The 26,833-nt window shown below is 47.4% G+C and overlaps 1 protein-coding gene across 2 annotated transcripts in view; it reads right to left on the minus strand.

Moving 5' to 3' along the window:
* The window catches only part of Znf831 (zinc finger protein 831), a 63,595-nt gene extending 39,176 nt beyond the window's left edge, over nt 1-24,419 (minus strand). The window contains exons 1-3 of one of the 2 annotated variants that reach the window (XM_055596259.1): nt 20,826-24,419; nt 19,058-19,197; nt 6,703-6,836 (exon numbers count right to left, since the gene is read on the minus strand). In XM_055596259.1, the coding sequence (XP_055452234.1) occupies nt 6,703-6,836; nt 19,058-19,197; nt 20,826-24,419 (3,868 nt within the window). Of the gene's footprint in view, nt 1-6,702; nt 6,837-9,099; nt 9,284-19,057; nt 19,198-20,825 lie in introns of those variants that run through there. The other variant, XR_008718892.1, reaches the window with a different exon arrangement.
* Nucleotides 24,420-26,833: the final 2,414 nt, after the last annotated feature.

A 26,833-nucleotide genomic window follows, 5' to 3' on the forward strand; every position in this document is an offset into this window, starting at 1 on the left:
CAATGGCTCTACCACTGGGCCACACCTCAGTCCTTCCTGCTCAGTCTTGAAGGCCTGGAAAATGGCGTTTGACTAAACTATCAGATGAAGTTCAGCTGACCGTGAAATCACTGTGTTTGGCTATTTGCTCAGTGGCCACAAGGACTTACCACAGCATTAGACCCTGAAGGCAGAGCCCACTGGTGTGGTCAGTCTGAGATCATGGCTACTAAGAAAGCACCTGAGACGTGCTAATGAACGATGGGGCCTCTATCTCACTGTAACTAGAAGAGAATAACTTTCAAAATTTGTCCTGAAAAAACAGTAAAGCCTAAAGTTAGAAACAAACAAACAACAACAAAAAACAACCCACAAAACCAAAACCTAAGATGATCAACCTACAAAGAGAAAATGAGAGTAAGCCCACGATTAGAGGTTATAATAACAGGCTCTGCATTAACTGGGAATATCAATAAAAGCCAATTAGGTACTGGTGAGGTTGGGGTTCATTTTATCACATAACTATCAGGTGCCCAAAGACCTACCCTCACTTCAATTGACTTCCATACTAAGTCCCCTTAGAAGGATGCTTTTGTGTTTTCTCCTCATAAACACCTTACAGGATTTCATCAATTTCTTCGAGGTACTTCTCTTGAGCCTGAGACCCCTGAGTCTACCTCCCCACTGACATCCTTGTTGGGTTTCTCCTGTTCGTTTTTCACCTGCCCTGACTCCCCCTATGAGTGTGAATGAGGTGGACTTCCCATGGTCACGTCCATCAACTCCACGACCTTCAACATCCTGGCTGTAATTTTCACTTAACAATCAGTTCTCAGCTGTCCCCTTCCTCACAGGAAATATGTGTCAAAACCCACCACGGGTGGCCGGGACTTCAGACATTACCAAGCCCAAGTGGACTCCGTGTTTACCTGGACACCACTACCCACTATAGTGTTTAATTTATAAACGAGGCCCACAAAGAGAATAGCTAGAAATAAAATTGAATATTTATAACAATAAAAGGTTATAAAAGTGGCTGGGAACTTACAAACTGTTTATTTCTAGAAGGTTCTGCTTAATGTTTTTAAGCACTCTAGGTGATGGATAAGTGAGACAGCAGAAGGTACAGCCGTGGAGAAGGGGAGTCTGTTGTGAAAATTATTCTGAAGGGCATGTGTGAGGGCAGGATGAAGACAAAGAGGAGGGAGACAGAGAAAGTAGAAAGATAAGAATGGGGGGGGCAGAGAGAAGGAGAAATAGAGGAAGGAGGGAGATAGGGCTGGATTCTCCAGCACTCAGTTTATTAGAGAGGGTTGGGAAGGTTCCCCTGCCCCCAGCTAAGCAGCTGCTCTCATGTTTGGGGCACCCCAACCATCTGGATTATAAGGTAGATATTTGCTTACTTGGTATATTCAGTGATTTGCTATTTAAACACCAGTCCCTTCAATGAGAGAGTTTAAGTCTGCAAGATTAAATCTACATAACCGCTCTCTGTGACATACACAGACACACAGAGACAGACACAGAGGAACACATACACACACACACACACACACACATACTCAGTGTTCATACTCTGTACCGGGAAGCCCAGAAAGTCTTAGTATCCACATAGAAAGTTCTAGATCCTTCCTTGCTTTGCTGAAAAGTTGGCTGAGATACTATTGGGTTCAGGTTTAAGAAAAGCAAAAGTCTGCTCTCTCTCTCTGTTCTCACAGGCCTCACAGCCTCTAGTCAGTGTAGAATCCTGTGACTTGGGCCTCCATTCTTTGTAACTTCCCTGGACTTCTGCTTACAGATGGCTTCATCACCACACCATCTGTTAATCTGAATGATTAGCTCTGAGCTATTGGAATGATTTAAAGGGAAATCAAACATCTTTAAAAATATTTTTAAAAAACATTCTGTCTCATCCTAAGTTTTTGACAGTAAGAGTCTCCAAAAAATAAAGAAAAAAATACCAGACCTAATTTTTTCTTGGATATGTGTGTCCTTGACCAGTATTTAGAAATGACTTTTTTAGGAGCCTCCAGGGCCAGAACCCATGCTTTCCCTACCTTAGAACTGACACATCCCCCATCCCAAAGTAATGGGGATTCTCAATTTCTTCTTTTGATTGCACCAAATTTCTCCAATTACAGCCTCTTGGACTTTTCTAAGCATCCCTTAAACAAATCACCACATATTGCTCTGCCCTGGGATGCAGCTCCTCCTCCCACACCTCCAAAAGCCACACAGCCACAGGCACACACAGCACAAGTCCATACACACGGTCGCAGGTACACACAGTTACAGCACATACAGTCACAGGTACACACGGCCACGGTACACACAGTCACCGGTATACACAGTTGCAGGTCCACACAGCTGCCCAGGTAAACACAGGTCCAAGCACACACACTCACAGGCGTTCCCAGTCACAGTACATAGTCACAATAATCCCAGTTGCATGTACTCACACACTGCAATTGCACATGGGGGGAGGGGCATTCTAGCTCGTCATCTTGATCACTGGGAATCAGCTCAGATCTCTCCCTCTAGCACCCACTCTGTCAAAAAAACGCTTGGCACAGTCATTTATAAATGGCAGACCACCACAGCCCAGCCTGGCTTCCTTTGTTAGAAAGTTCCTTCAACACCTTTCACCTCTGAGAGCCTTTCGCCTCTCTAAGATGCTCAGACTGGTGAGCAGTGGTTATGAAACCCTCTAGCCCTTTGGTTTCCAAGTAGTATTTATTTTGACATGCTTTCCCAGCTGCCAATCACGTGTCCATCATGCTCTGTCAACCACCCTTTCTGAGGCCCCCTCAGACACTTCAATAAAGATACACAGTGATTAATTCTTCCTAGGCCAGTGTGTGTTGACCTCACCCTGCAAGCTCACACCTGCCCTGCAATGCCAATGCCTCCAACTCTGACTAATTGCAGGGGCAGGAAGTCTTTGAAAATAGGCACTAGGGACCCCATCCTGTGGCTCAGCCTGCTGCTCAAATATCACAAAATGGATTAGATGTTTAAGAGTCGTGTTCAGGGTACTATTACCTACAAGGGTGCAAGCCTGGACCTGGGTTCCCAGTAGAAAATTAACTTAGCTCCATCTATACATGGGTTCTGTTTCTGTCGAGAGCTGGTTGTATCCATTAGCTCCCAACTTCGCTCTTAGGGATGTGACAAAGCCATGGAAGGCTACTGTTGAGTTTGGACTGTACAGAGCAGATTACCTCCAAGTGGAGGGACATGGGGGATGTCTGGGACCTCTCAGACATCCTGCTGGGTAAAAACAGTCCCACCCATCCCTCCCTTGAGGTTAAGAGAAGATTTCAAGGTGATGAAGAGACAGTGCATGTCAGTGGCCCTCTTAAGGCCACTCTGGTCATACTAAGACCCTTGTATCTATCTCTATGATCAAGCCAGTACCCATGAACAGGGCCAGAATTTCCCAGGGATGTCTGGAAAGGACTATAGAGAGCAGTTTTCTTTGGCTTACAGCGCCCCATGGCTGGAGCCAGAGGGTAAGGCTAGGCACATTCTAGGGGAATGTGGAGCTGAAAGTCTGCACAGTCCACAAAACCACATGAGAGGCATTGCCTATGGCTCCCCAAGTATTCTCTGTTACAGGGATGCTGATGGGCCCCATGCCTACTGAGATGTTCCCTGCATGCTGAGAATCCCAAAGTATTAAAGAGCCTGATGCTAAGGGTGAAGGTAGGGACTCCCTCCCCCTCTCCCCCGTGTGTGTGTGTGTGTGTGTGTGTGTGTGTGTGTGTGTGTGTGTGTGTAGAAGCCTGGAACATCAGGTACCACCTATAATTACACGTTGCCTTATCGTTTGAGACAGGGTCTCTCACTGAACTTGTAGCTCATCGATTTGGCCCCATTGGCTTCTCTGAGAACCCCAGAGATTCTCCTGTCTCTACCTCAGAAGTGCTGAGATTATGTGCTTAGCTTCTTATGTAGGTATCAGGGACTGAATTCAGGCCTACACCCTTACCCAGCATGCCTTACTCCATGAGCAATCTCTCCAGCCCTGTGATTATGTTGTTACAGCTTAGGCTAACTGCAATGTGCTGCCAGATGTGTTTACTACCAAGGAGATCCCAAGTGAGGAGCCTGTCTACACACTGATGTCTGCATGCCCCATGCTATTTGCTCATTCAGAAGGACGTGGACAGCACTTATGTAGGATCAGATGCAGGGAAATTGCAAAGGCTGAGCAGTAGCTTCCCAAACTTTAGGATCTGTGAAAATGATGTTGGTAAAGAGTCCACAGAACCCACTAATTCATGCTTCTTAAGATGAGATGACCCTAGGTTTAGTGAGGACTCTGAATTCAGTGACAGATGTCCTTGTAAGAACAAGGCAGAGGGTGGTTTTACCTACAGTGACACAGGAGAGAAGGTCATGTGACGATAGAGCTAGCTACTGGAAAGGTGAGGTCACAAGGTAAAGAAACTGGAATCATGGGGCCTGGAAGAGAGAGGGAGAAGCCTGTCTCTTAATCTTTGGGGAACTCGAGGCCCTAAGGCTTCCTGGGAGAACTGGACGGGGATAGGAAGCACCAGGCTTGTTGCTGCAGTATATGGAGGAAGACAGCCAAGCTTCCTACATCCAATAGGCATGCTGGATGATGATGCACCGTTTCCTGGACCATTCCATGTGGCAGCCCCTACATTCGACCTCTTTTCCCCCACATTCTTCCTCCTGACAGTCTCTTCAATGTGTTCAATACCCAGCCAGACAGCCACACCCACCTCTCCATAAAAAGGCCCTGGTCTCCAAAGAGACCCTCCTTCTATTCCTCCTATGGGTACCATATTCCTCCTATGGGCACGAGCGCTAGTCACCATGGGTCTCTCTTCCCCTTAGCGACACTCTGCATATGCCACTTGTATGTGTATTAACAATCAGCATCACTGGCTGCTTTGGAAGCTCCAAATTAAGGGTATACCCAGCAGCTATGGCAGTGATCTCATACTGAGTATTTGGGTCTACAGGCCAGAGCTTGTGTGTCTTAGCTTTACAGCCAAAATTCTCCATGGGGAAGTTAACAGATCACCCATGCCATTCCCAGTGTAGTTTGGGCAAAGGTGGATAAGGAACCAGCCAACCTGTCTCTCTTCCCTACTGTTAGGAGCAGGGACTCTCTTTGTCCCTCCCACCTGCACAGCACAGAGCCTGGCCCATGACTTTCCTGGTGTGAGCTCCCAACACAGCTGGATTCACCATACTACAGCTGTTGGGAAGAGATGGAGAGAGCCCCATTTTGGGGGACAACTGGCAGAGTTCAGTTGGTTCCATTTGTTTTACTCATGACCATTGGCAACCTCTTGCCCACAGACATAGGGTGAGGCACACGGAGACAAAGGATGAGGAGCCAGACAGCAGGGGCCATGGTACCTACACGGCCTCCCTTTGATGTGAGGCTCCTGTGCCTGCAGCCCTTCACCTTCCAGTGCTCTGAAATCTGGGTTCCCAACAATGGACTGCGAGTTGAAGAAGCTCTTAAGGAATGGGAAGAGGCTCGTCCTTGAGTCTAGAAATCAGAGATGCCATCAATACTATCTCATGAAGGCCCACTGAGAAAGCATAATCTCACAGTATCCCCTGGGCCTTGTATGGGAGACTTTTCTCTTGTTCTGGTATACAGACAAACCCATGTTTAGCTCAGTGATGTCCTCCTCCACACAGGATGTTGCCAGGCACAGTGGCTGATTTCCCTGAACAAAGGGATGTAGATGAAGGTGAGAGCCACAGCCCCTCACAGGAAGACTGGCCTCCTACATTGGTTTAAGTGTAACATTCAGCCCCATCTTTTTACATGGAGAGAAGACTTTGGGGGACTGGGTGGAGGAGAAGGGGTGGAGCAAGTGCTATTTGCCTGTAGGGAGTGCTGGAGCTACAAAGCAGAAGAGTAAATGCCCCACTGTGGTCCTCCAAGAATACCCAGGCACCAGACAAAGGCTAGGTCAGCCCTTGAGCTAATCAGTTAACAACCAGACACAAAGAGATGGTAACACAGATGCTGCTGACCCAGCTATGCTGGGCCCATAGCTCTCAAAGATGGCTCCATTCTTCCCAGTCAACCCTCTGCAAGCAAGACCAAGGCTGGAGTCATTAGTGCTGGAGAAAAGAGGGGGTCACGCAGTGATTCTGAAAAGTTCACTGAGTCCTCCTACGTGCTCAATGTTGGGAGCTCGGAACATCTTTTTTCCAGAAAGCAGCCTCCACGATGTCATGCTTCATTTCTCTCTGGGCTTTGTTATGATTGCTGCCCAGGTAAGCATTGGACATGTGCCTCTCACAGAACCATACCACCTGTCTATTCTGCTGTTACACCATCCACAGCCACTACTGCCCTAATCCCCAGAGCCTTACAATGACAGGATTGTGCAAAGAACTGAGCATACTTTCTGTCTAGAGATGGGGAGGTGGAGGCACCAGAGTCCTGGTGCAAGCATTCCCAGACAAGATTGGAGCCAGACCCTTGTAGCCAGGGCTAGGGGTATGTTTGCACCACCCAGAAGCGTCTTGATTTCTTACCCCGTGCATGCCATTTCCATAGATCAGGGTTGATTGTTTCCCAGGTAAAAACCGTATCATGGCCCTTCATATGCCTGACCCCTCCTGGATTTGCCCTGACCATCTACTACTATCACAACATAAACACGAGGGCTTGGAGCCTTTGCTTGCTCGGTCTGGATTCGCTGCCAAGGAAAGTGTTACCTGCCACTTCTGAAGTCCTCTCGAGGGTCCCTCGTGGCTCTAACTCTTCAAGTCGGTGGGGGAGACAGCTTCTTCTCGGCAACCAGGGTGGCTTGCACAGCCGTTTGGCTCTCTGCCAGAAACTCCCTTCGCACCTGTGGGGCAGAGCAGTGTACACATAGCTACCAAGTGGGAGAACGTGTGCCAGGGACACCAGAGAGGTCCTGGGGGCGACTGGGGAACGTGAGGCTGGACTTGAAGTAGCTGATCAGCTCTGAGTAACCCCTCACCCACCCCTACTCACCTTTTCTCCTCACCCCCCTCTCCAAGCTCATCTTCTTACTCTGGGATGTGAGGATCAAAACGGCACAGCCTGCAAGGCTGTGCAGGAACTAAGTGAATGTTGTTTTGGGACATGATCTCACAGAGCCCAGGCTAGCCTTGAACTTCCGACAGAGCTGAGGATGATCACGTACTTCTGTTCCTCCTGCCTCTGCCTTCTGAGATCTGGGACCACAGGTGAGCACCTCCGTGCTCAGTTTATGGAGCACTAGGGCTGGAACCCAGGGCTTTATGCGTGTGAGGAAGGCATTCGACCTGCTGAGGCACATCCCCAGCCTGAGACCATGTTTAAATGTTCTCCTCGTGATGCTTAGCAACTGCTTAGGAAAGTGATGCTGCAGTTAGGTATCAATATTTGATATTAGATTCTGGGCCTTCGCTACTCACTGAACAGTTTGCTAGACAGAACTTTGTGCAAGAATGAAGATGTTCTACTGTCAGCATTGATCCACGTGGTGTCTGCTGCTCTCCTGGGGGGCTACAGAGCATGTAAGCTACAGTTATGTTAAGAGCCACTTGCGGTCGCTGCCAACACCATAGGCAATGTTGTGTTGGCAGCCTGCATCTTGACGGTCTGCTCAAATTCCTCATCAGAGAGTCCCTTCCAGTTCATTGGATCTAGTGGTCCCCGAAACAAAACATCACTCGCAACCCAGAAGGAAGACACCAGAAGGGCAGAGAAAGAGGATGGGCTGGGATCTCACTTATATTGACTGTCATGTAGACTGCTTGCCCGTTGGTGCGTGCCCCTTTGCAATGCATGGCATGCTTCTAGCCAGTAGAGCTGTGCAATCTGCCTGTGAACTTGGACTGGGTTTTTAGGATGAAGGCTCACAATACTTTACTGACAAGTATGTACAACCCTAAATAGACCAACTGTCTAGTCTAGCACCCATATCTTCCAGGTAAGAATGCTGAGATGAAGGCTCACTGCCACGTCTTAAGCTTGTTGGAACACTCTTTTCACTGTTTGCAGACACAGGCTTCAGTTTCCAAGCATTTGGTGCCCATGGAGCTCCACAGGACCTTCTGGGGAAGGGGGCAACATGCTTAGCCATTTTGCTGCCTTGTTAGTTTGAGCTTCCACCAAGACCCAGCCAAGGGACCTGGTCACCAGGGCCGACTGCAGGATTGAACATAGCACTCTTTCAGACATCGCCTTTTCCCAGCACCAGCAACAGGAAAGTGGCTTTTTGTTGCCTTCACTGGATGTCTACATTTGAAAGAAATTTGCCTTCCCTGTCTGGAGCAGGAGCTGCCATCCCTTGGGGGTGGGAATGTGCCCCCCCCCAGCTCCTTCCCTGAAGCCTCTGTCCCATTTGTCAAGACCACAGATTCCCTGAAGAGCTATCAGGCGAGGGAGGGAAGGCTGCTATTTCACTCACCATAACCCCCTGAACCCACCGGAGCTCCTGCAGAGAGATTTCAAAGCACACAGACAAAGGAAGGAAGGGAGGTGGGACCTCTGGGAACCATGCTGCCAGTAAGTGTGCAGGCTCACCTTTGCCCCTGAGACCACGGGGGAACTGCAGCTGGCTTGCAGGCGTTAAGAATGGCACATAACCTGGACCTTGGAGACTTCATTCAATCAAAGCGGCTGAGGGGAGGGGGAATCTGTCAGGAGACTTCCTGGCCCTCTCATACCTGGTCTTAACCAAAGTGGGGTCTAGACCCTGTCATTCTTCAGAACTGCCTATAGGGACCCTGGTGCTGTCTTCGAAGGGGTGTTTTTGCACAGTCGTGGCCTGGGGCTGTTCCTGTCTTTGATCCTTTCAGAGGTAGACAGCCCACCCCACCCCCAAGCAGCTGCAGTCAAAAATATTTAGCCTGGTTGGGCAGTTTTTCATCTCCTGTCATTCAGGGCCCTCCAAGGCATGCCAGGTGTTGTGAGGCAAAGTCTAACAGTTCTTCCCTGGGCGACAGCACCTCTGCCCCAAGGTTGCTGTTGGGGGCATGCATACCCTCTGGGCCAGTGGGGGCTGGGCTTGCTTGTGTATGCCTGGGACACTTTCTACCTCACTTTCACTTCCTATGACTCACTGGTTGGTGTGGGATTTGTGGTTCGGGCACACTTACCTCTCAGTAGGACAATCTATACGGTACAATTCCCACTCTAGAGGCCCTGCAGGTCCAGGGAGAGGCCAGCCCTTTCCTGGCCCTCAGCTGCCTCCTTGAAGCCTCCTCCAGAGAGCTCGCTTACAACCCTCACTCCAAGCCGGGCTTTCTAAAGAATCCACAAAGGTTGATGTGAGTGTCCTCCTCAGAGCGCTTGTTTCAGTTTGAAGGACCTCAAGTACACACGTGACCAAGTTCAGCCGACTTAGTACGTGATGCTGGGCCTGTTCCCACTCTCGTGCTCTGTTTGCTCAGGGCTGAGCTTAAGATCAGCTTAGTGTTCAAAGTTCGCTTCTAGCTTGCGACACTGAGCTGACCTGTTTTCTCATTTATACTTTTGGAAAGAAGCCACTTAAGATGGAGGTTTAAAGTGGACTTGAAGGCTCCACGTAGCCTCTTGGCTGCTTCCTCTGGGTCCTCCCTTTTTATGTAGTTCACAGTAACTGTGCTTCTCAGTCTTATGGAGACCAAACAAGCAGAGCATTTCTTGCTCTGGTCAGTATAGCAGGGATCCCTGAAGATTGGTAGGTTAGGGCCATGCACTCACTGGCTTCAGTTTGGGTAGAAGGCCCTTGGTTCACTCAGGAGATGGGAGGGCTGAGGTCGCTGTTGTGAGTCTTGACAGTGGTTGGGATGTATTAACCCTACTCCGTGTTGTTTTGCAACAGTGCTGCAAAGAGATCTAAGGAGCGACCTGGCAGGTGAGTGAACAGGCCGGCCTCACATGTGACATACCTGGGGGAGACGGTGCCCAAATCTGCTGTTTCTCCCACCTTCTCTCACAGCCTTAAGACATATCAAAGCAGAGAGAAGCTGAGGGATGTCTGTGACCGCTCTCAAAGCTCTGGTGCTGGGGCTGACAGGTCACAGGGTCTCAGCCACATGCTGGGGGTGGGGGGTGGGATGCACAGAAGAGGCTACCTGAGCTCAGGACCACTGTCGGTAGCTTTACCTTATCTCACAGACATCCCTAACTGAATAAATTGCATCCTGACTGAAGAACAGTCCCACAGCCCTAGACAAGAATAGCAAGCGCAAAGGGCAGACCCTCAGGACGAATAGAATACTGTCCTCTGGATAGAATACTGTCCTCTGGCAGAACGTGCTCTTAGGACTGCCCTTCCCTCCCATAGCCTCGCCCATCTCTCCTCACTTGGGGCTATCTGTGTTGTATTTGCTGGAAGACTCCTCAGCCAAGCCCTTGAGTGCGTCATGCTTGTATGCAGCCGCATATTAATCAATAAAACCCAATTCCATGGTCCAGTGCTTGCTGTGGGCTGACAAGGATGTATTCTGAGAATCGGTGAATCTCTGGACCCGAGTGAACATCACAGCAATTAGACATGCAAGCATGAAGCCTCTACACGTCTCCATTTCTACTCTCAAAATGGACCCAGTTTTTGACTCCCTATCATTTAACATGTGTAGTTTCGTTAATGAAATAGTCATTTTCATTATAGTATTGGAATGGGGGTGGGGGAGAGAAACTAAAGAAAATGGAAGGCCCTGAAATGAACTTCAAGTGCAAACAGGGAGCTGAAGACAGCAAACGGGGTGGGGGAGGGTTGACCCTTGATTTATATAAGGTTCTGAGAGTTCTTTTATGTAAATTCTATGTTTCAGAGTTTTCCAATCAAATCTCTGTATGTGAAATATGTATGCATAATATATAAATATATATGCAATCTCAAAAACATATCTACTTGTTAAAATAAAAAAAACACATTTAATCCATGCCCCCAGTTGTCTAGATCACAAAAATAAAACCAAAGCTTTCCATCTATACAAGTGTGTATATTTATGTATATGAGAAAAATATTAGAGGAAGTCTTTGCATGCTCACGATTTTGGGAGACTGAGGTTAGGGAAGACTTCTTTGACAACATCCACAATGGGTAACCACAGAAGAAAAGGTAGCCTTGTGGAGACATCAAAATATACAACTTCTCACACACCATACCAGCTCATGTAGGAGAATCAAAAGTTTGAGACCAGCTTGGTCAAATTAGCCAAATCATGGCTTAAAAAAATATTAGGAATGAAAACAACTTCTTAACCAGAAGGCACAGCAAATTAAATGAAAACTCTGCCTCCAACCATGCCCTGACCTAACACTCTAGTCCCATCACAGTCCTCCTTACGCCAAAACAACTAAAACTGTGATTAAGTCGTCCTTAAAAATTAAATATACCCAAATGTATTGATAGTCTGATTGGAAGGTTCAAAACTGTTAAAATTCAAAAGAAAGAAAACCTGGGCAGATGAGACTGTTTTCATCACAAATGTTTTACCAGACCAGGGGAATTCTGTATATGTTCCCCTGCTCAGCTCGGTGACACAGGACTTTGCCAGATATCAACTAGGCCGTTTCTATTGCAGAGAGCTGAGTCCATGGCAGGCTAAGCAGTCTCCACACACTGAGAAGCGAGTGCTTCCAGCCCCACACCCTGCACCAGAGGGACAGGTAGAAGAGAGAAGAAACCTCTCCAGTCAGTTTCATAAAGAGAAGAAAACATCCTCTACTCATGTGGACCAGAAAAATCTTCACCTCAAGAGCTTCACTTAGAGCACAGTCTGGCAGGTAGTTAGCAGAAGCAAAGAGTCTTCTCCCCTCCACCCCAAGAATGGTGCTTTCAACTCAGGTCTCAGTGTGCCCTTACCATGAACACAAGGAACTCAGTTGCTGTGAGAAGCGATATGTAAAACAGAGGCAAACTCAAAGGACTTCAAATTCTGGGATCATCAAGAGAAACTCCAAAGTGTGGTTTAAAAAGAAAAGGACTGAAGGCCTGGAGAGATGGCTAAGGCAGTGACATATCTGCCATGCTAAGCATGGTTTAATCTTCTGCACCAGCACAAAAATCCAGGCACCACAGGCGGTAGGTGGTGAGAGTCTGCAGTCCCAGGAGGCAGACACAGAAGGGGTGCTTGGAAGTGCTGGGCTAGATAGCCAAGCTGAATTTTTGAGCTGCAAGTTCAATGAGAGACACCACCTCAGAGGTCTGAGGAAGATGGTGGATATCAGCCTTTGGCCTCCACATTCATGCACACACATACAGGTTTGCACATATGCATGCACACACACATACACATTTACACACATTCATACACACATACTTGATTGAAAATAAGAACAAAGAGCAAGAGAGCAAAGCAGATTTTTTTACACACACACACACATCCTCCCTTCTTCCTTCTCCTTCTTTCTATGTTTTTCAAAGCAGGTTAAATCACTGGGCCTGTGTTCTGTGTTCTAGAAGGATGCGCCCAGGTGCTGCCCACTCCGATTCTTGGCCACCATGAGCTGAGCAGCTGTACTCTACCAAGTCCTACTATAATGCTCTGTCTCACCACAGGCCAGCGCACAGGGTCACCCACTGAACACAGACTGAAACCCCTCTGACTGTAGCCAAAATAAGCCTTTCCTGCTTCAAGTTGACTCTCCCAGGCATCTGTGATGAAAAACCTGACGAATCCTACTCGAAGCCTCTCCTTCCTCACCTTCCTGAGCTCTGATAAAAGAGCGTCCATTTGAACGGACTTCGTGCAAAGCAGATATTTGCCAATCAGGCCTGAACTATTATTTAAAATTCTTGGAGGTAAAATATAATATCCAGCCGGGCTTGTTGGTGCATGCTTGTGATCCCAGCACTGGGGGAGGCAGAGGCAGGTGGATCTCTGTGAGTTCGAGGCCGGCCTGGTCTATAAAGCAAGTCCAGGAAAGCCAAGGTTACCCAGAGAAACCATGTCTCAAAACAAAACAAGACAAACAAACAAAAACCCTATAATAACCATGAACAACTATATTTAAAAACTCAGTAGACCTGGTTCCAAGGTAGCTCAGTGTGTAAAAGTGCTTGCCACCAAACCTGATAACCTAAGTTCCACCCCAAGACACAAGAAGAGAACCCATCCTGCACATCATCCTCTGACCTCAACAGACACAGAATAAACAAGCAAACAAGTAAGTATGATAAAATATATTTTTAAAAAATCAGGTCGATAAAGGCAGGATGTCTGGTCAAGATGAGAGAGCATTAACTTTATTTACATCCCAAATAGAATCCTGGACAAACGTATGGACAGATGGCCATTGTGTAATGAAGTCACGGCTCTCTAGAGCAGACTGGGATGAGTCCTTCCAAGGCTTCTTTCCTCTTGCCACAGAGAAGTTTTCCAGGATGGGCACTGTTGGTTGAAAATACCATTCTTTCTCCACTAATTTTCCTTTAAAAATCTTATCAAAAGTCCCTCTTTGTTTTCTTGTCTCCCCAGTCTTTGTCTATTCTGACAGAAGTACATACTCTCTTGAATTCATTAGCCTCTTGTACAAAGTCTTAGGGTTAGATGGTATATCAAAATGGTGTGATACTTGCATCAAAATAGACAAATAGGCCATGTTAGGGCAAGCAGATGGTCACCTGCAAAACTCCGAGCTTTGATCCATAACTCACACCGTAAATAAAAGTTAAGTGAAGATGGATCAAAAGCCAGAATTTGAAAGCTAAGGTACAAATCATGTGTGATCATGGTTAGTATGAAACTTCTGAGTTCTCACACCAAGAGCAAGCTCAATGGGAGAGGAAAAGAAAAAAATGAATTTCATCAAAATTAAAGATGATTGATCTTTAAGATATACTGTTAAGAGATGTAGCACAGTGGTAGAGCATTTGCCCAACATTTGTATGGTGGCATGGGTTTAATTACAAGCATCCAAATAGATGAATAAGTAAATAAGTAAAAGAACAAATTGGGGCATGCATAGAAGCACATGTCTATGGTCCCACATTCAAATGGCTGAGACAGGCACTTGTCTTGAAAACAAAACAAAACAAACAAACAAGCAAAAATCCTAACTGCTTTTAGGTGGTCATGTTTGTGAGACTTTATAGATTTAGCTTCTGAAATGTTCACCAGTGACTGCCTAAACAGAAGCAAAACAAGGATAATAGCAATAGACATGTTAACACGGATGGAGAGAAACCCGGAGGACTCAGCCCTACAAAAAGAACTACAGGCAACTAAGAAATGCTGAGTGAGGGAAAACGGTCTTCTCCAAGGAAGATCATACCAACTGGTTATCCAATACCAAAGGCCGAGCTGTGAAAATGTTCATACAAGTAACGCTATTCAGACTGAGCAGGTTATAGTTATGTATTTAGGAGTATGGTGTGTGTGTGTGTGTGTGTGTGTGTGTGTGTGTGTGTGTGTGTGTGTTAACAGCAATGAAAAAAGAAGGCCATGAGTTTGAAAAAGAACAAGGAGGGCTATATGGGATTGTTCATAGGGAAAAAAAAAGAAAGGGTAAAATGATATAATTATATATATACAAAATTGTTTTTTTTTAAACAAAAAGACAAGCTGCACGCTAAAGAAACATTCTTGAACATCACCTGCTTAGTAAAGGTTGTGTTTAATCAAAATGTACAGAGAATTGGCAAAACTCAGCATGAGGATGTGAGCAATGTGTTTCCAACAGGCAAAAGACATGAGCACACAGTTCCCTGGGGACATCAGGTGGGAAAGAGGCACCTGAGAGAATGTGCACTAGGACAGCACGGATTCCAACAGTAACATGATGTATACCATACTACTTAAAAAATGACAACAGAAGGGAATGATCATGGATGCAGGGAAACTGGTCCTTTTGCACACAGGCACTACTGCAGTGCCCATTTAACCAAATCAGACCTGGCACCCAGGTTCTCCCCAAATCCCTCAGTCCTTACCTGTTACAGACCATCGCTGACATACCCTGCCTTCTTCCCTGAACTTTCCACCCCAAAGCCTGGGATTCCTCTCCCCAGAGGCTCTTCATTATGTAGTCCAAACATTCTCTCTCTCTCTTTCTCTCTCTCTCTCTCTCTCTCTCTCTCTGTATGTGCATGTTTGATCTTTCTTCTTCTCCCCTTCTCTGCCTCCCTGTCTGCATGTCAATTTCCCTGGTCCCGTTCTTTGGGACCACTGAACCTGCCCAACAGCTGTTCCCAATAAACCTGCCTTTATATATGGTAAATTTGGCTTGAACTGGCTCATTTCGGCAATGGAGATAACCTGTTAGGCATGATTGGCCAGCTTCAGAAGTCGGTAGCCCAACTTCCTAAAAACTCCTAATCCAACCACTTCTCCTTCAGTGCTTTAGCCCAGAGAATTGAGAGTGAATGTACATACTAAGACACTAACAATTACAGTCACTTTCTTCATGACAGTGCCACCTGAAACAAATCACATATCTATCCTCTGGGAAGGATGACCTAGCCACCCTGAAGCACACTACTCAGAAATCATGAAGGAATAAATTGTTGGTGTGTGGAGGAATATCTTGTGTGGATGTAGCAGGTGTCAATAAAGATCAATTGGCCAATTAGCTGGGCAGGAAATGGAAGTTGGGACTTCCTGGTAAAGAGAAAGGAATTCTGGAAAGGGAAAAGTGAAAAGCCCTTTCACCAGGAGACAGGGAGGAAGACAGACATGTTCTTTGATCAGGGAGGAGAGCTGGCCACATGGCTGTGTGAAGCAAGGTTAACTTAGACGAGATAATTGAGAGTCTGCTCAGCTATTGAAAAGTTTTTCAAGGTCTTGGCATCTTTATTTATATGGTTTAAAGGCCACCCTTGGGCTTAAGTTTTTTCTTCACCCAGAGATATAAGCCGCCTGACTTCAACACTGATGTAAACAATATAAATAGATGTTATGGTTACTTTTAACAGGCAACTCCAAACAACCTAAAATAACCTAGGAAGAGAATCTCAATGAGAAATTTATTACATGAGGTTGGCCCAGGCAGGAGTGTGTCTGTGAGAGATTGTCTTATGTTAATTGTCCCAGTACACCATAGACATCATTTCTTGGTGCTGGATCTTGGGCTGTATAAGAGTGAGGAACTCAATGTGAGCACAAGAAAGCAAGTGAGCAAGCGAGCATGCATTCATTTCTTCTGCTCTTGGCTGTGGGTGCCTTGACTTCCCTGCTGTGAGGAACTGCAACCTGGAACTGTGATCTGAAAAAAAAAAAAAAAACAACTCTTTCTCCCTTAAGTTGATTTTTGGCATTTTCTTTTTTATCATGTTTTATCACAGGAACAGAAATGAAACCAAGTGAATGGATGATCCCCAGAATAATCAAGGTGTGTGGGAGAGCTATCCCTAGAGAAGAACAACTCACACACACAGAGTGGGCTGGTTTCTCTCAAAGTCTAGGAGAGGAATCAAATCTACAATGACAGAAAACACATCGAAGATTCACTGGGAACAGGAGGGGCAGAGTGGACAGAGAGAGGAATTACAGATTGGTGGTAGGAACTTTGGGGGTGATTATCTGTCTATCACCTTGGTTCTACTCTTGGTGTCATAAGTATATATGTCAAAGTTAATTAAATTATATGTCTTCAAGATGTTTGATTTGTTAAAACTCAGTTGTATTTCAATAAAGTTTCAACAAAGAAGCTATTTGATGAATTAAGAAAATTAGTAAATTTTTAAGGATACTACTAGACAATGAGTGCATCTACATTGTGTATCCACACAGACAGACAAAAGTTACTAAAGGCAAAAGAAATCCAAGTCAGACCTGGTGGTGCACATTGTAAGTCTACACTCAGGAGGCTGAGGCAGGAGAATCACCAATGCAGGCCAGCCTGGCCTACACAGTGAGACCCTGTTTCAAGAAAAAGAAAAAAAGGTTGGGGAGATGTTTCCATAGACAAAGTATTTGTTACACAAGCATGAAGACCTGAGCTGTGCAAATACCTGAGCTATATTCCCAGAACCCACATAACAAAACCAAAACCCAAACAGGAATGGTAGCATGCAATTGTAATCATAACACTAGGAAAGCAGACATAAGGAGATTCTTGGGAAAGGTATAGGCCAGTGAGAGACCCTGCCTCAAAAAGAAAAAACAGCAACAACAAAAAGGTGGACCTGAGAATAATCTCTGGCTCTCATTTTCACTGGTACACATGTGAATACACAAACACACATAGAAAAGAAGGTCTAAGATACATTACTTTCCTGTTTTCATAAACAGAGGAGACAGTGGGGTGAAAATGGTGCCTGAGAAATGAAGGTGGAGAATTTTCTAAGAAGATCATCAAAAGCCTGTGGATTCTTGATAGGATACATAAAAAAAAAAAAACCATCTAACTCCAAGTATCACAGTAAAACAATGGAACACGAACACTAATCAAAGAGCTTTAACAGTTGCTGGAGATAAAGAAATCTTTTGGAACACAGAAGTGTCGACCAACAAACTTTTCCATCAGTAGTGGAAACTAAAAATGGTGGAAGCAGAGCTTTGATGCCCTGAGAGAAAAAGAGTATTTATGTAGAACCCTGTAGCCAGAAGAAATACTTCCCATCACCAGGATGAAATGCAGCTATTTCAAACTGATGACAACCAGGGCAATTTTCTTCTCTTCTGTAATTCTGAACTTGTGCTTTAGGCAGAAGAATATATCAGAAGAATGGTCCAAAATGCATCCAGAAATGAAAAAGTAATATAGGGCAATTATGGAGGCCAAGATGAATAAGTGGGCTTTAAAACCTAAATGCTAGGCAGAAGAATTCACATGCAGCTTTTAGCGGGTAAAGAAACCATACTATCTAGATTCTCAAAGGATCCTATAAATTATATTCATCATTTAAAAGTTTGAAAGCAGCCAACATTAACAAGCATTAAAGAAGAGTAAACCTCATTTACAGCAAATTCCAGGAAGACAGATGGGAAGGTGGGTAGGTAGGTAGGTAGACAGCAAGATGGATGGATAGATGGGATAGATGACTTTTATGTAGATGGGTGGATAAGTAGATAAATGGATGAATAGATGAGCTACTGCTTCAGTGCCATGCCTGCCTGCCTGCTGCTATGCTGCCCATCAAGATGTTCATGGACCCTAACTCTCTGGAACCATGAGCCCCAAATTAAGTACTTTATAAGTTGCCTTGGTCATGGTGTTTAATCAAGCAATTGAACAGTAACTAACACAAGGCCCTTGCTCAGATTTCCTTGCTCTCCTGTGTCCAACTTTACATGTTCACCTTTAACACTCTTATAGAGCAGTTCCCTGATGAAGATATCCTCTCTTGGCTCCCACAAGGTCAACTATTAAGACAAAGATCTTCAAATTCAATCATCTGGGGGAGTAGGCATGGAAGACATCTGAGAAACATAGGTGAAGATCCAATGCTGAAGAAGAAAGGTGGGGACTAAGGTATTCATAAAGCTCTCACCTACCAGGGTGGCTATTACTCCTACCTGGCCAGCTATGACTACTCAAGAAAGCAAATCTTGTGTCCTCATAACGTCTGATAGCTTGAGATAAGTGGAAATACAGACACTTGTATGAAATCTGATTTTTATGATGTGACTGCAACTTTCAGACAGACTCCTTGCCTTGATGGACTTGTCCCAAGAGCTGCTGCTGAGCTCTTAAGGCCTCCTAACAGATGTCTTTGGCCCTTTCTAGAAGACAATGCCTCTGAATGTTCAGAGGCTATCCCCAAGTCTTGGGATTGCTGAGTCTCTTCCCTTCTCTAGATTTTTAGTTTTTATGCAAAAAAAATACATTACTTGCAAATATTAATAAATGTCTTAAAAAGCAATGCTTAACACATAATCTCTCAGCACTAAAATCAGAAGGAAGTATTTTCAACTTGATTATCTCAAAAATTACTGTGTCCTGCCTTAGAAACATACCAGTGAACAATTACATGGTCAGTGGGACCATGCTGGATGGGCTATGCACAAAGAGGCAGACCTGGAGCCACAGAACTCCAGACCAGCAGAATAGGAGCCTCCCTCTGGAGCTAAGCTACCATGTAAATGCCACATTCAGCTTCTGGAGATTTAACTAAGTAGCCATTTGCAGTTTCTGGTACCAGGCCAGCAGGGAAGGGAAAGAGGAGGCCACATATCTTACCTCTTAGAATAAAGCAAAAGTTTCTTTTGCTTGGTGTTCTCACGAGATGGCTTCACCCTCCTACGGCACAATCCTTTCTTCCACTGTGGACTGGACACCTGGTCTTGGGCCCTTGTCCCTGGGACTGTTGGATAAGGAAGCTGAAAATACCAAGTATGTTGGCATTATGTCACTCAGCCTTCATGGTGGGGACAACTATTATGGGTTCCTCTCTAGAGACAGGATGCCTATCTATAGAAATTAAGTCACCCAAATGTTTATTACCAAACAGCCCAAGCCCGTGGGGTATTCTTAGCAGGCAACTGATTGTATGCCACATGGAACCTTCCAGGATTGTGCCTAGGCTAGACTAGCAAATGCTGGAACTTTGATGTCAATGGAGGGTTAACTAGAGCCATAGTCCATTTCCCCCACCTCGGAAATCGCTACAATTTGGAAGGAGATTTTAAACCAGACTTTGGATACCCACCCTGGGAAGAAGCAAGATTACTTTCACGTCTCAGCTCTCACCCTTGCCTTTGTTCCATAAGCACAATTAGAACTGAGTGCTCCCTTCAGCTCCCTGACCTCAGCCATATCCCAAAAGGACTAAGACGTCAATCTTTTCAAGATGCAGCCATAAACTCATGGATTAATTCCCTGGTAAGATCTCCCTTGAACTTTTGTCACATTCTCCTTCTTATCTTTCCTCTTAAGAACCAAGTTAAGTCTAGTTCTTGTGATTACAGTGGAGCTAGTTCCCCAGTGCCTCTGAGATAATGAGCTTCTTCATTTAAGAGTGCTTACTTGTTCCCTGTTTTTGGTCTGCTTTGGTTTTCTGTCTAGAGTTTTTCTGTCAACATGAGTTTCTAGTTTCTAGTTTCTGGAGAGGTGGCTCAGTAGTTAAAAGCACTTGCTGCTCTTGCAAAGGACCCACATTTTAGTCCCAGAGCCAGCATTAAGTGGCTCACAACTGCCTGTAAATCCAGCTTCAGAAGAGTTGATGCTCTGTTCTGTGAATCAAGTACCCTAAGGGAAAATAAAATGTGGTTTGGTTTCATTTTATTTTTTAAGAAAAAAAAATATATATATATATATTTGATTCTTAGAAGACCTGGAGAGCCATAGGCAGCATTTTTTTTTTTTGTCTCTGTTATGAGGAATAAAATGAAGTTTTATGTCTAATTACAAATATCTTACCTGGATACTCTGGTAAAATATTTCTTTCTTTGTATGTGATATGTGGTGCCTTTATGTGGTGCATGCATGTGGAAGCAGAGAACAATCTTGGGTGTAATTTTTCCGGAGCCATCCAGCTTGTTTTCTCAGTCAGGGTCTCTCACTGGCCTGGGATTCACTGGTTAGGCTGATCTAATCTAGTCCCCAGAGATGTCTCTGCCTCCATCTCTCCAGTGCTGGGATTAGAAAGACTGGCCATCATACTTGGCTTTTTAATGTGGGATCTCAGGGTATCATACTTGTGTGGAAATGCTTCACCAACTCAGCCATGACACAGACTCTAGTTCAATAGATCTTTACTGTGTTATTTTTATGAACTTTGTTTATATCGGGGGCCCTTATTTTTCCCACCCCATGTGTGGCAGCTGTAGCCTTCCTTGGGAGCAGAAAATCTCATAATGGTGGTGATATCCACAAGCTCTTTCTTTCTCCCTTCCCACTTGCCTCCGTCTCTCCCTTTCTCTCCTTTCCTCCTTCTCTCCCTCCCTCTCTGTCTTCCTGTCTTACTCTCATGTCCCTCCAGTCCCCAGGACTAGCTGGTGTTAGTTACCTCAGGGGCCTGTGAAGGCCCTTCTCCTCCTTGGCGGCTTGTCGTGGTCTCTCCTCCACTGCTCTTGGGCAGTGGTCTGTCACTCTCATCCTGGAGGCTTCTATCGGGCAAGCATGAAGCTGAGTGCCTGGGAGCTGCCCTCTGCTGCTCTGCCAGCAGGGGCAGGCTGCGGCTCAGGCAACACCATGTGAGCTGGGGCTCAGCTTTAAGTGAGGGGAAGGGGCTTGGGGCCTCACAGCTCCTGGGGGTCCCTAAGAGGTGCGATGAGGCCAGTTTCTGCTGGTTCAAGGAAATACCCTGGGACTGTGTGAAAGATGTGAGGAAATAGGGTGTTTGGGAGGGAAAGCAGGCAGGCAGCCCTTCCTTGGTCTCTGAAGGAGGACCTTCTAGGGCATTCTTAGAAGGTATCCCTAGTTTCTGGGATGATATCCAAGGGTTCAAAAGGCTCCCATATGTCCTAGCTCTTGCTGGTGGGCTGTCTGTGCAGAGGCAATGAATTGCCTGGGTCTCAGTCACTACATCCTGGGACACATGAGTGTCACATGTGTCAGGAGGCAGAATGGAGGCTGTCTCCTGAATGGTGCCCATGTTGGTGTCAGGAGAGTGCTCAGCGACTGGGATGCTGCCATTGATCCTGTCTTTTTTCTCTCTTCCAGTTTGTGCCTCTTCTCTTCCATCCCTTGACCTGGACCGGCTAGGGTCTTCTGGGCTGCCACCTGCCTCACCTGGGCCTGAGCATGCTCCATGTGGCTGGGGCATTCCCAGTTCTGGTCCAGCAAAAAGGGCCTGTTCTACAGGCTGTGCACTTAAACACAGGGAGTCTCGGCCTTCCCCAGGCCCTGGAGCAACAAGTGGTAAGGGGTTCTCTTCCTGCGGTAACCTGAGGAGGTACCTGGGAGCAAAGGAGCCACCTGACAGAGCAGCAGGGACACTGGGATCCCAGGGCTGAGCAGGCAGCAAGGAGTGGAGCCCAGGAGTCCTGGGTACCAAGGGAAATGGGGAATCCTTGTCTCCTAGTCCTGGCCATGTTGGGGCAGCAGTAGAACCAGCTGAGGAAGCATTAGAGAACTCTGGGGCTGTGGTCCCTTGCACGATGCTCTCATTTGACCTGCCCAGCACCTCCTCAGAGTCACTGTCCTGTTTCTGGGGTGGCTGGGGGTCAGCCTGCACAGAGCCACCTGAGGTTTCAGCTTCCAGAGGCCCTGGTTGCTCCTGATGGCCCAGCCCCTCTACTTTCATTCTCTTCCTCTCCGAGGGTAACTTGTCCTCAGCAAGCTGGGGAGCCACAGACCTACCACTGGATTGTCTGAGGACGGTTTGGGCCCCAGGGCTGATTTCTTTTACAGCCTTGCTACTGGGGTCTGGCAAAGATGTCTCAAGAGCTTCTAAGTGTCCTTGACAGAGCCCAGGCACTGGAGGCAGCTGGCATCCCAGGTCCAGCTTCCCATCTGAAGAGGGCAGAGGGCTCTTGCAAGTCAAGCAGAGGCCCTCTGTGCTGCCCAGGGTAGGGGACGATTTCGCTCTGGCCACCGCCTTCAGTTGCTTAGGAGGCTCAGCTTCCAGGGAACCTTCCAGGGATGGTCTACTTCCCCAAGACCCTGGCTCAGCCCCTGCTGTGGTGTCCTCAAGGGTAGGGATCCTGTTGTCTTGTGATAGGCCTGCACCCTCTATTACCGCATCCTGGGGTGAGAGGTCCAGTTCTGTCCCCTGACCCTGTTTCACCTCCCCGTGTTTCTGTCCTCCCTGGTGGTTGGTCTTCATCTTCTGGTAGATTCTCTTGAAAGACTCATTCCCATACACCTGCCATTTCTCCTGGGAGAACATCTTTTGCTTCCTCTGGCTGCACTTCTTACTGGCCTTGCCTTTGCAGGCCACCGCCTCCTTTACCACAGCTCTCTTTCCATCTAGGTCCTCAGCCACAGTCGAGGGGTCTCTGGTGGGGGTACACGGCAGGTCCTCCACAGCAGCCTGTCTCACCAGAGCCCGAGGGTGACCACTGGGGACGCCTGCCAAGGTTAGTCCTGGGCGGCATCCCAGCCGCCCGGCGGTGAGCCTGGGGCTCAGGGTCTTCTGCATCCTGGGAACAGCATCTTGTAGGTCCCGTGGCTCTGGCCACCGCTTAGAACCCTCAATGAAAGGCAGGGAGTTGCTTCTGGTGACTGGAACACATTCCACAGTGGTGGAGAGCTGTGTGGGGACGGAGTGGAAGAAAACGGGCCTGGCCTTCTCCAGGGGTGTGAAGGTGGAGCAGGCCGGGCTGAGGGCCATCCTCCTGCGGCCGGGCTCCAGCGCCCGGATGTCAAAGTGGAAGGAATCCTTGTAGGTATAGGGCATGGGCAGGTCAATGCTGCCCTGCTTGGACAACACAGTCTTGCGGGGCCGCACGTGGTTCAGCTGCGGGTCGTCCACCACCGCCTGGTTGTGGGAGATGAGCTGGGCAATGCGTTCCTCCAGTTTCTTCTTCTCCATCTCCAGGCTGGCCCCCGAGGCTCCCCGGTCAGCCCTGCTGCCGGTGGAGCCACAGCCAGGTCCTCCTTCCCCCTCAGACTCTGCGCTGTGTTCCGATAGACTGTGCAAAGGGCTGGAGGCCACGGGAGGCTGCTCCACGCTGTCTGAGCGCGACAGGTAGCCGGAGTCCGTGCTCTCACACTTCCTCAGCTGGCCCTCCAAAGCCTTGGAGTCCCAAGGCTTCTCTGAGCACGTCTCCTGCTGTCGCTTCCGCCGAGGCTGCGGGCTGGCTAGCGGGAACTCAGGCGACACCACCTGGGTCTGATCCACAGAGGACTCCCTGTGGGGAAGCGTGGCCAAGAGGGAGGGAGCCGATTCCACCTTCCGGTGTTCCCTGTTCTTAGCAGCAAGACTGGGATGAGCACCTGGGGAAAGGGCTGTCTCCGGAGCTCCTAACTCTCCCCGGCTGTCCACTGAGGCAGTGTCTCCTGGCCTGTCTGCCTCCTCCAGAAGGCTGCTCCCACTCCCTTCAGACTCCGAGGACAAGCGGGAATTGTTGAGATGAGTCTGAGTCCGCCTGTGCTTATACAGGTTGCTCTGGGTCTTAAAGGCGATGCCACAGGTGGAGCACGGGAAGGGCCTCTCGCCTGTGTGGGAGCGGATGTGTTTCTCTAGCACGCTGGGCTTCAAGCAGTCCCGGCCGCAGTGTGAGCACAGGTACTTACCAGCGTTCTTCAATCTGCCTGTGTTGACCAGCGCGGACCCCACCCCCGGGGAGAGTACCGGCAGTGTGCTGACGATGTTCACAGTCAGGGCAGGGGTAGCTGGCTTGCCCACCTGCCCAGGACCCGGGCCTTCAGGCTGCAGCAAGGGGCTGAGGATGAAGGGTACGCTGGTCCCCTCCAGACTGCCTGTCACGAGGGGAGCACGTGGCTGGAAGCCGCCGGGAGGGACTGTGTGGTACAGTGGGACAGGCAAGGCCTTCAGGAACACAGTCTGGGGCAGGCTCTGCTCCGGTGGCAGAATAACAGGACCCAGAGTCAGGCGAGGTGAGGCCTGCCCACCTGGGCCCGCTGGAAGGCCAGATGCAGGGGCTGGCTGGTCCCTGGTGGACGGTGTAGGGTGGGTAGGTTCTGAAGCCTCCATTCCTCATCATCTGCGTGGTCCAGGATTTATGTCAACCTGTGGGTGAGAACCACGCTTTATCATGGGTGTCTGTATTCTTCCCGTCAGAAGGTGTTACAGTACCCTCTGTGGACACTAGCGACAATCCCCCAGCACTCTTGTCGAGCTGTAAGCCTAGCGACTCAAAAGACGGAGGCAGGAGGATTTCAAGTTCTAGCGCTATTTGGCTGACAGAGTGAGACCCTGACTCAAAATAAAATATACAAAAAGAGCTAAGGGTGTAGCTCAGTGACAGCTCCCTTGCCTGGTGTGCAGCAAGGGTCAGTGTTGAATACTCCCTCACACACACTGACGTGCACACAGAGGAGCACCCTGTTTAGGTGGCAAAGGTCTACAGTGACTTCTCTACCAAGTTCAGATCACTTGCTTGTCTACAGTGCCATTTCTAGATCCTTGAAGTACCCAGAGCCAGGTCCTTTTACTCTGCGGTTCTGAGCCCTAGACTACAGTCAAAGACAGAACTGGCCTTGGCGGGGCGGGGGTGGGGGTGGGGATTCCTAGATTAGGACACTACAATGCATGGCTGTGAGACAAACTTGAATTTCGGAAAAATTATGCATCACACTTTCAGTGTATGGAAATACGGCCCAAATATTGCAGGATGGATTCTCATAAGCTTGTCCCCAAACCCAAAGGGTCATGCTGATGCTAAAGCATATGCTCTTGTCAAGTTTAAATGTGTACGGGAACCCTGTTTTTGGTCCCGGGACACTACAAGGAGTGCTTATCCAACCTCAGGATGAAGCTTGGGTCTCTACTCAAAGCTTAGAGTGAGTCAGGAGGAGGAGGAGGTAAGCTAATACCATTCTGTTCTTCAAGTCACTAAGGAAAAGTCAGATGCTGGAGGGACAAATGCCTGGAACCCTGGCATTTGCAGGGCTGTAGCAGGAGATTCATGAGTTCCAGCACAGCCTGGGCTACAGAGCAATGCCCTGTTTCTAAAAACTGGAAAAGAAAAAGAAGTTATATAAATATTCTATGAAATAAGTTATGTTGAAAGAAAGGATGCTGCAACCACATATTTCCCTTCTCTCTATATCTTTTAAGCTATTAGTACTGTGTGTATGTGTGTATATGTGTGCATGATGTGTGGGCACACAGAGGTCAGAGGACAGCTTTGTGGAATCAGTTGTCTTTCTGCTTTTATGTGAATTCCCAGGGATTGATCTCAAGATGCCCTACTTTCACAGCAAGCCTCTTTACCTGCTAAGTTTTACAACCTGAGGCCTTATGACTAGACATATATGCACAAGAGACTGAAGTTTGGCTTCGGCTTCATGCCATATGCAAAAGAATAATGCAAAATAGATCAGAGACATAAATGAAAGATCAAAAGCTACCAGACTCTTAGAAGATATAGCGTTAAGTCTGGACTTTGAATTTGGCAATATCTCCAAGATACATGCCAGAGGCACAACCAGTGGAAAAAAAAAAGTTGAAAAGTTTGACTCCTTAAAAATGTGTGTATTTAGAACACTATCAAGAAAGTGAAAAGCCACACAACGGGAGAAAACGTAACAGCTGATAGTAGAAAGAAGATAAGACTTAGGTAGAAGCTACGGCTCCGTCAGGGAGGTGTCTGCCATGTTGGCTCGAGGACCTGAGTTTGGGTCCCCAGAACCTACGTGAAATCAAGGTATTTTCCTGTGCATGCCTGTAATCCCAGTCCTGGGAGGCAGAGACAGGCAGATCCCTGGAGCTCAGTGCCCAGCCATTCTAGCCAAATCAGTGAGCTCCAGGTTCATTGCAAGGTTCCCTTGCAATAAGGTTGTGGTGCCACAAGCACCTTTACCTTCTGAATGGCACTGCACCTGCAGAACCCACATAAAGGTGGAGGGAAAGAACTGACTGCACACAGCTGTCTCGTGTGCCCTGTGGCACATGCCTGGCACTTCCCACCGTACTTGCACTCGAACGGTGAAAATAAATCAAACACAGAAAACCCCAAAATAATAAAAACAAATAAGGTGATGGGAGGTTGACAAAGACAGCCAGTGATGACCTCTGACCTTCACACACACACACACACACACACACACACACACACACACATCTGATCACAAATGAGTACACACATAATCATACATGGAACTCTAGGACTCAATGATGAAAGTGCCTAATGGCTCAATTTTTAAAATGAGCAGGACCTGCAGGAGAGCTCAACAGACAAGGCCACTTGCTGCCACCACTGGCAACCTGGGATCCACATGTGAAAGAAGAGAATTGAGTCCTTCTAATGGCCCTCTGACCTCCATACATGCACTATCTCTCTTTCTCTGTCTCTGTCTCTGTCTCTGTCTCTCTCTCTCTCTCTCTCTCTCACACACACACACACACACACACAGTCATACACACACACGCCCACATGTACACAA

The sequence above is a fragment of the Psammomys obesus genome, unplaced genomic scaffold (genome assembly GCF_907164565.1).
Source record: "Psammomys obesus unplaced genomic scaffold, mPsaObe1.curated_primary_1811, whole genome shotgun sequence".
Lineage (NCBI taxonomy): Eukaryota > Metazoa > Chordata > Mammalia > Rodentia > Muridae > Psammomys > Psammomys obesus.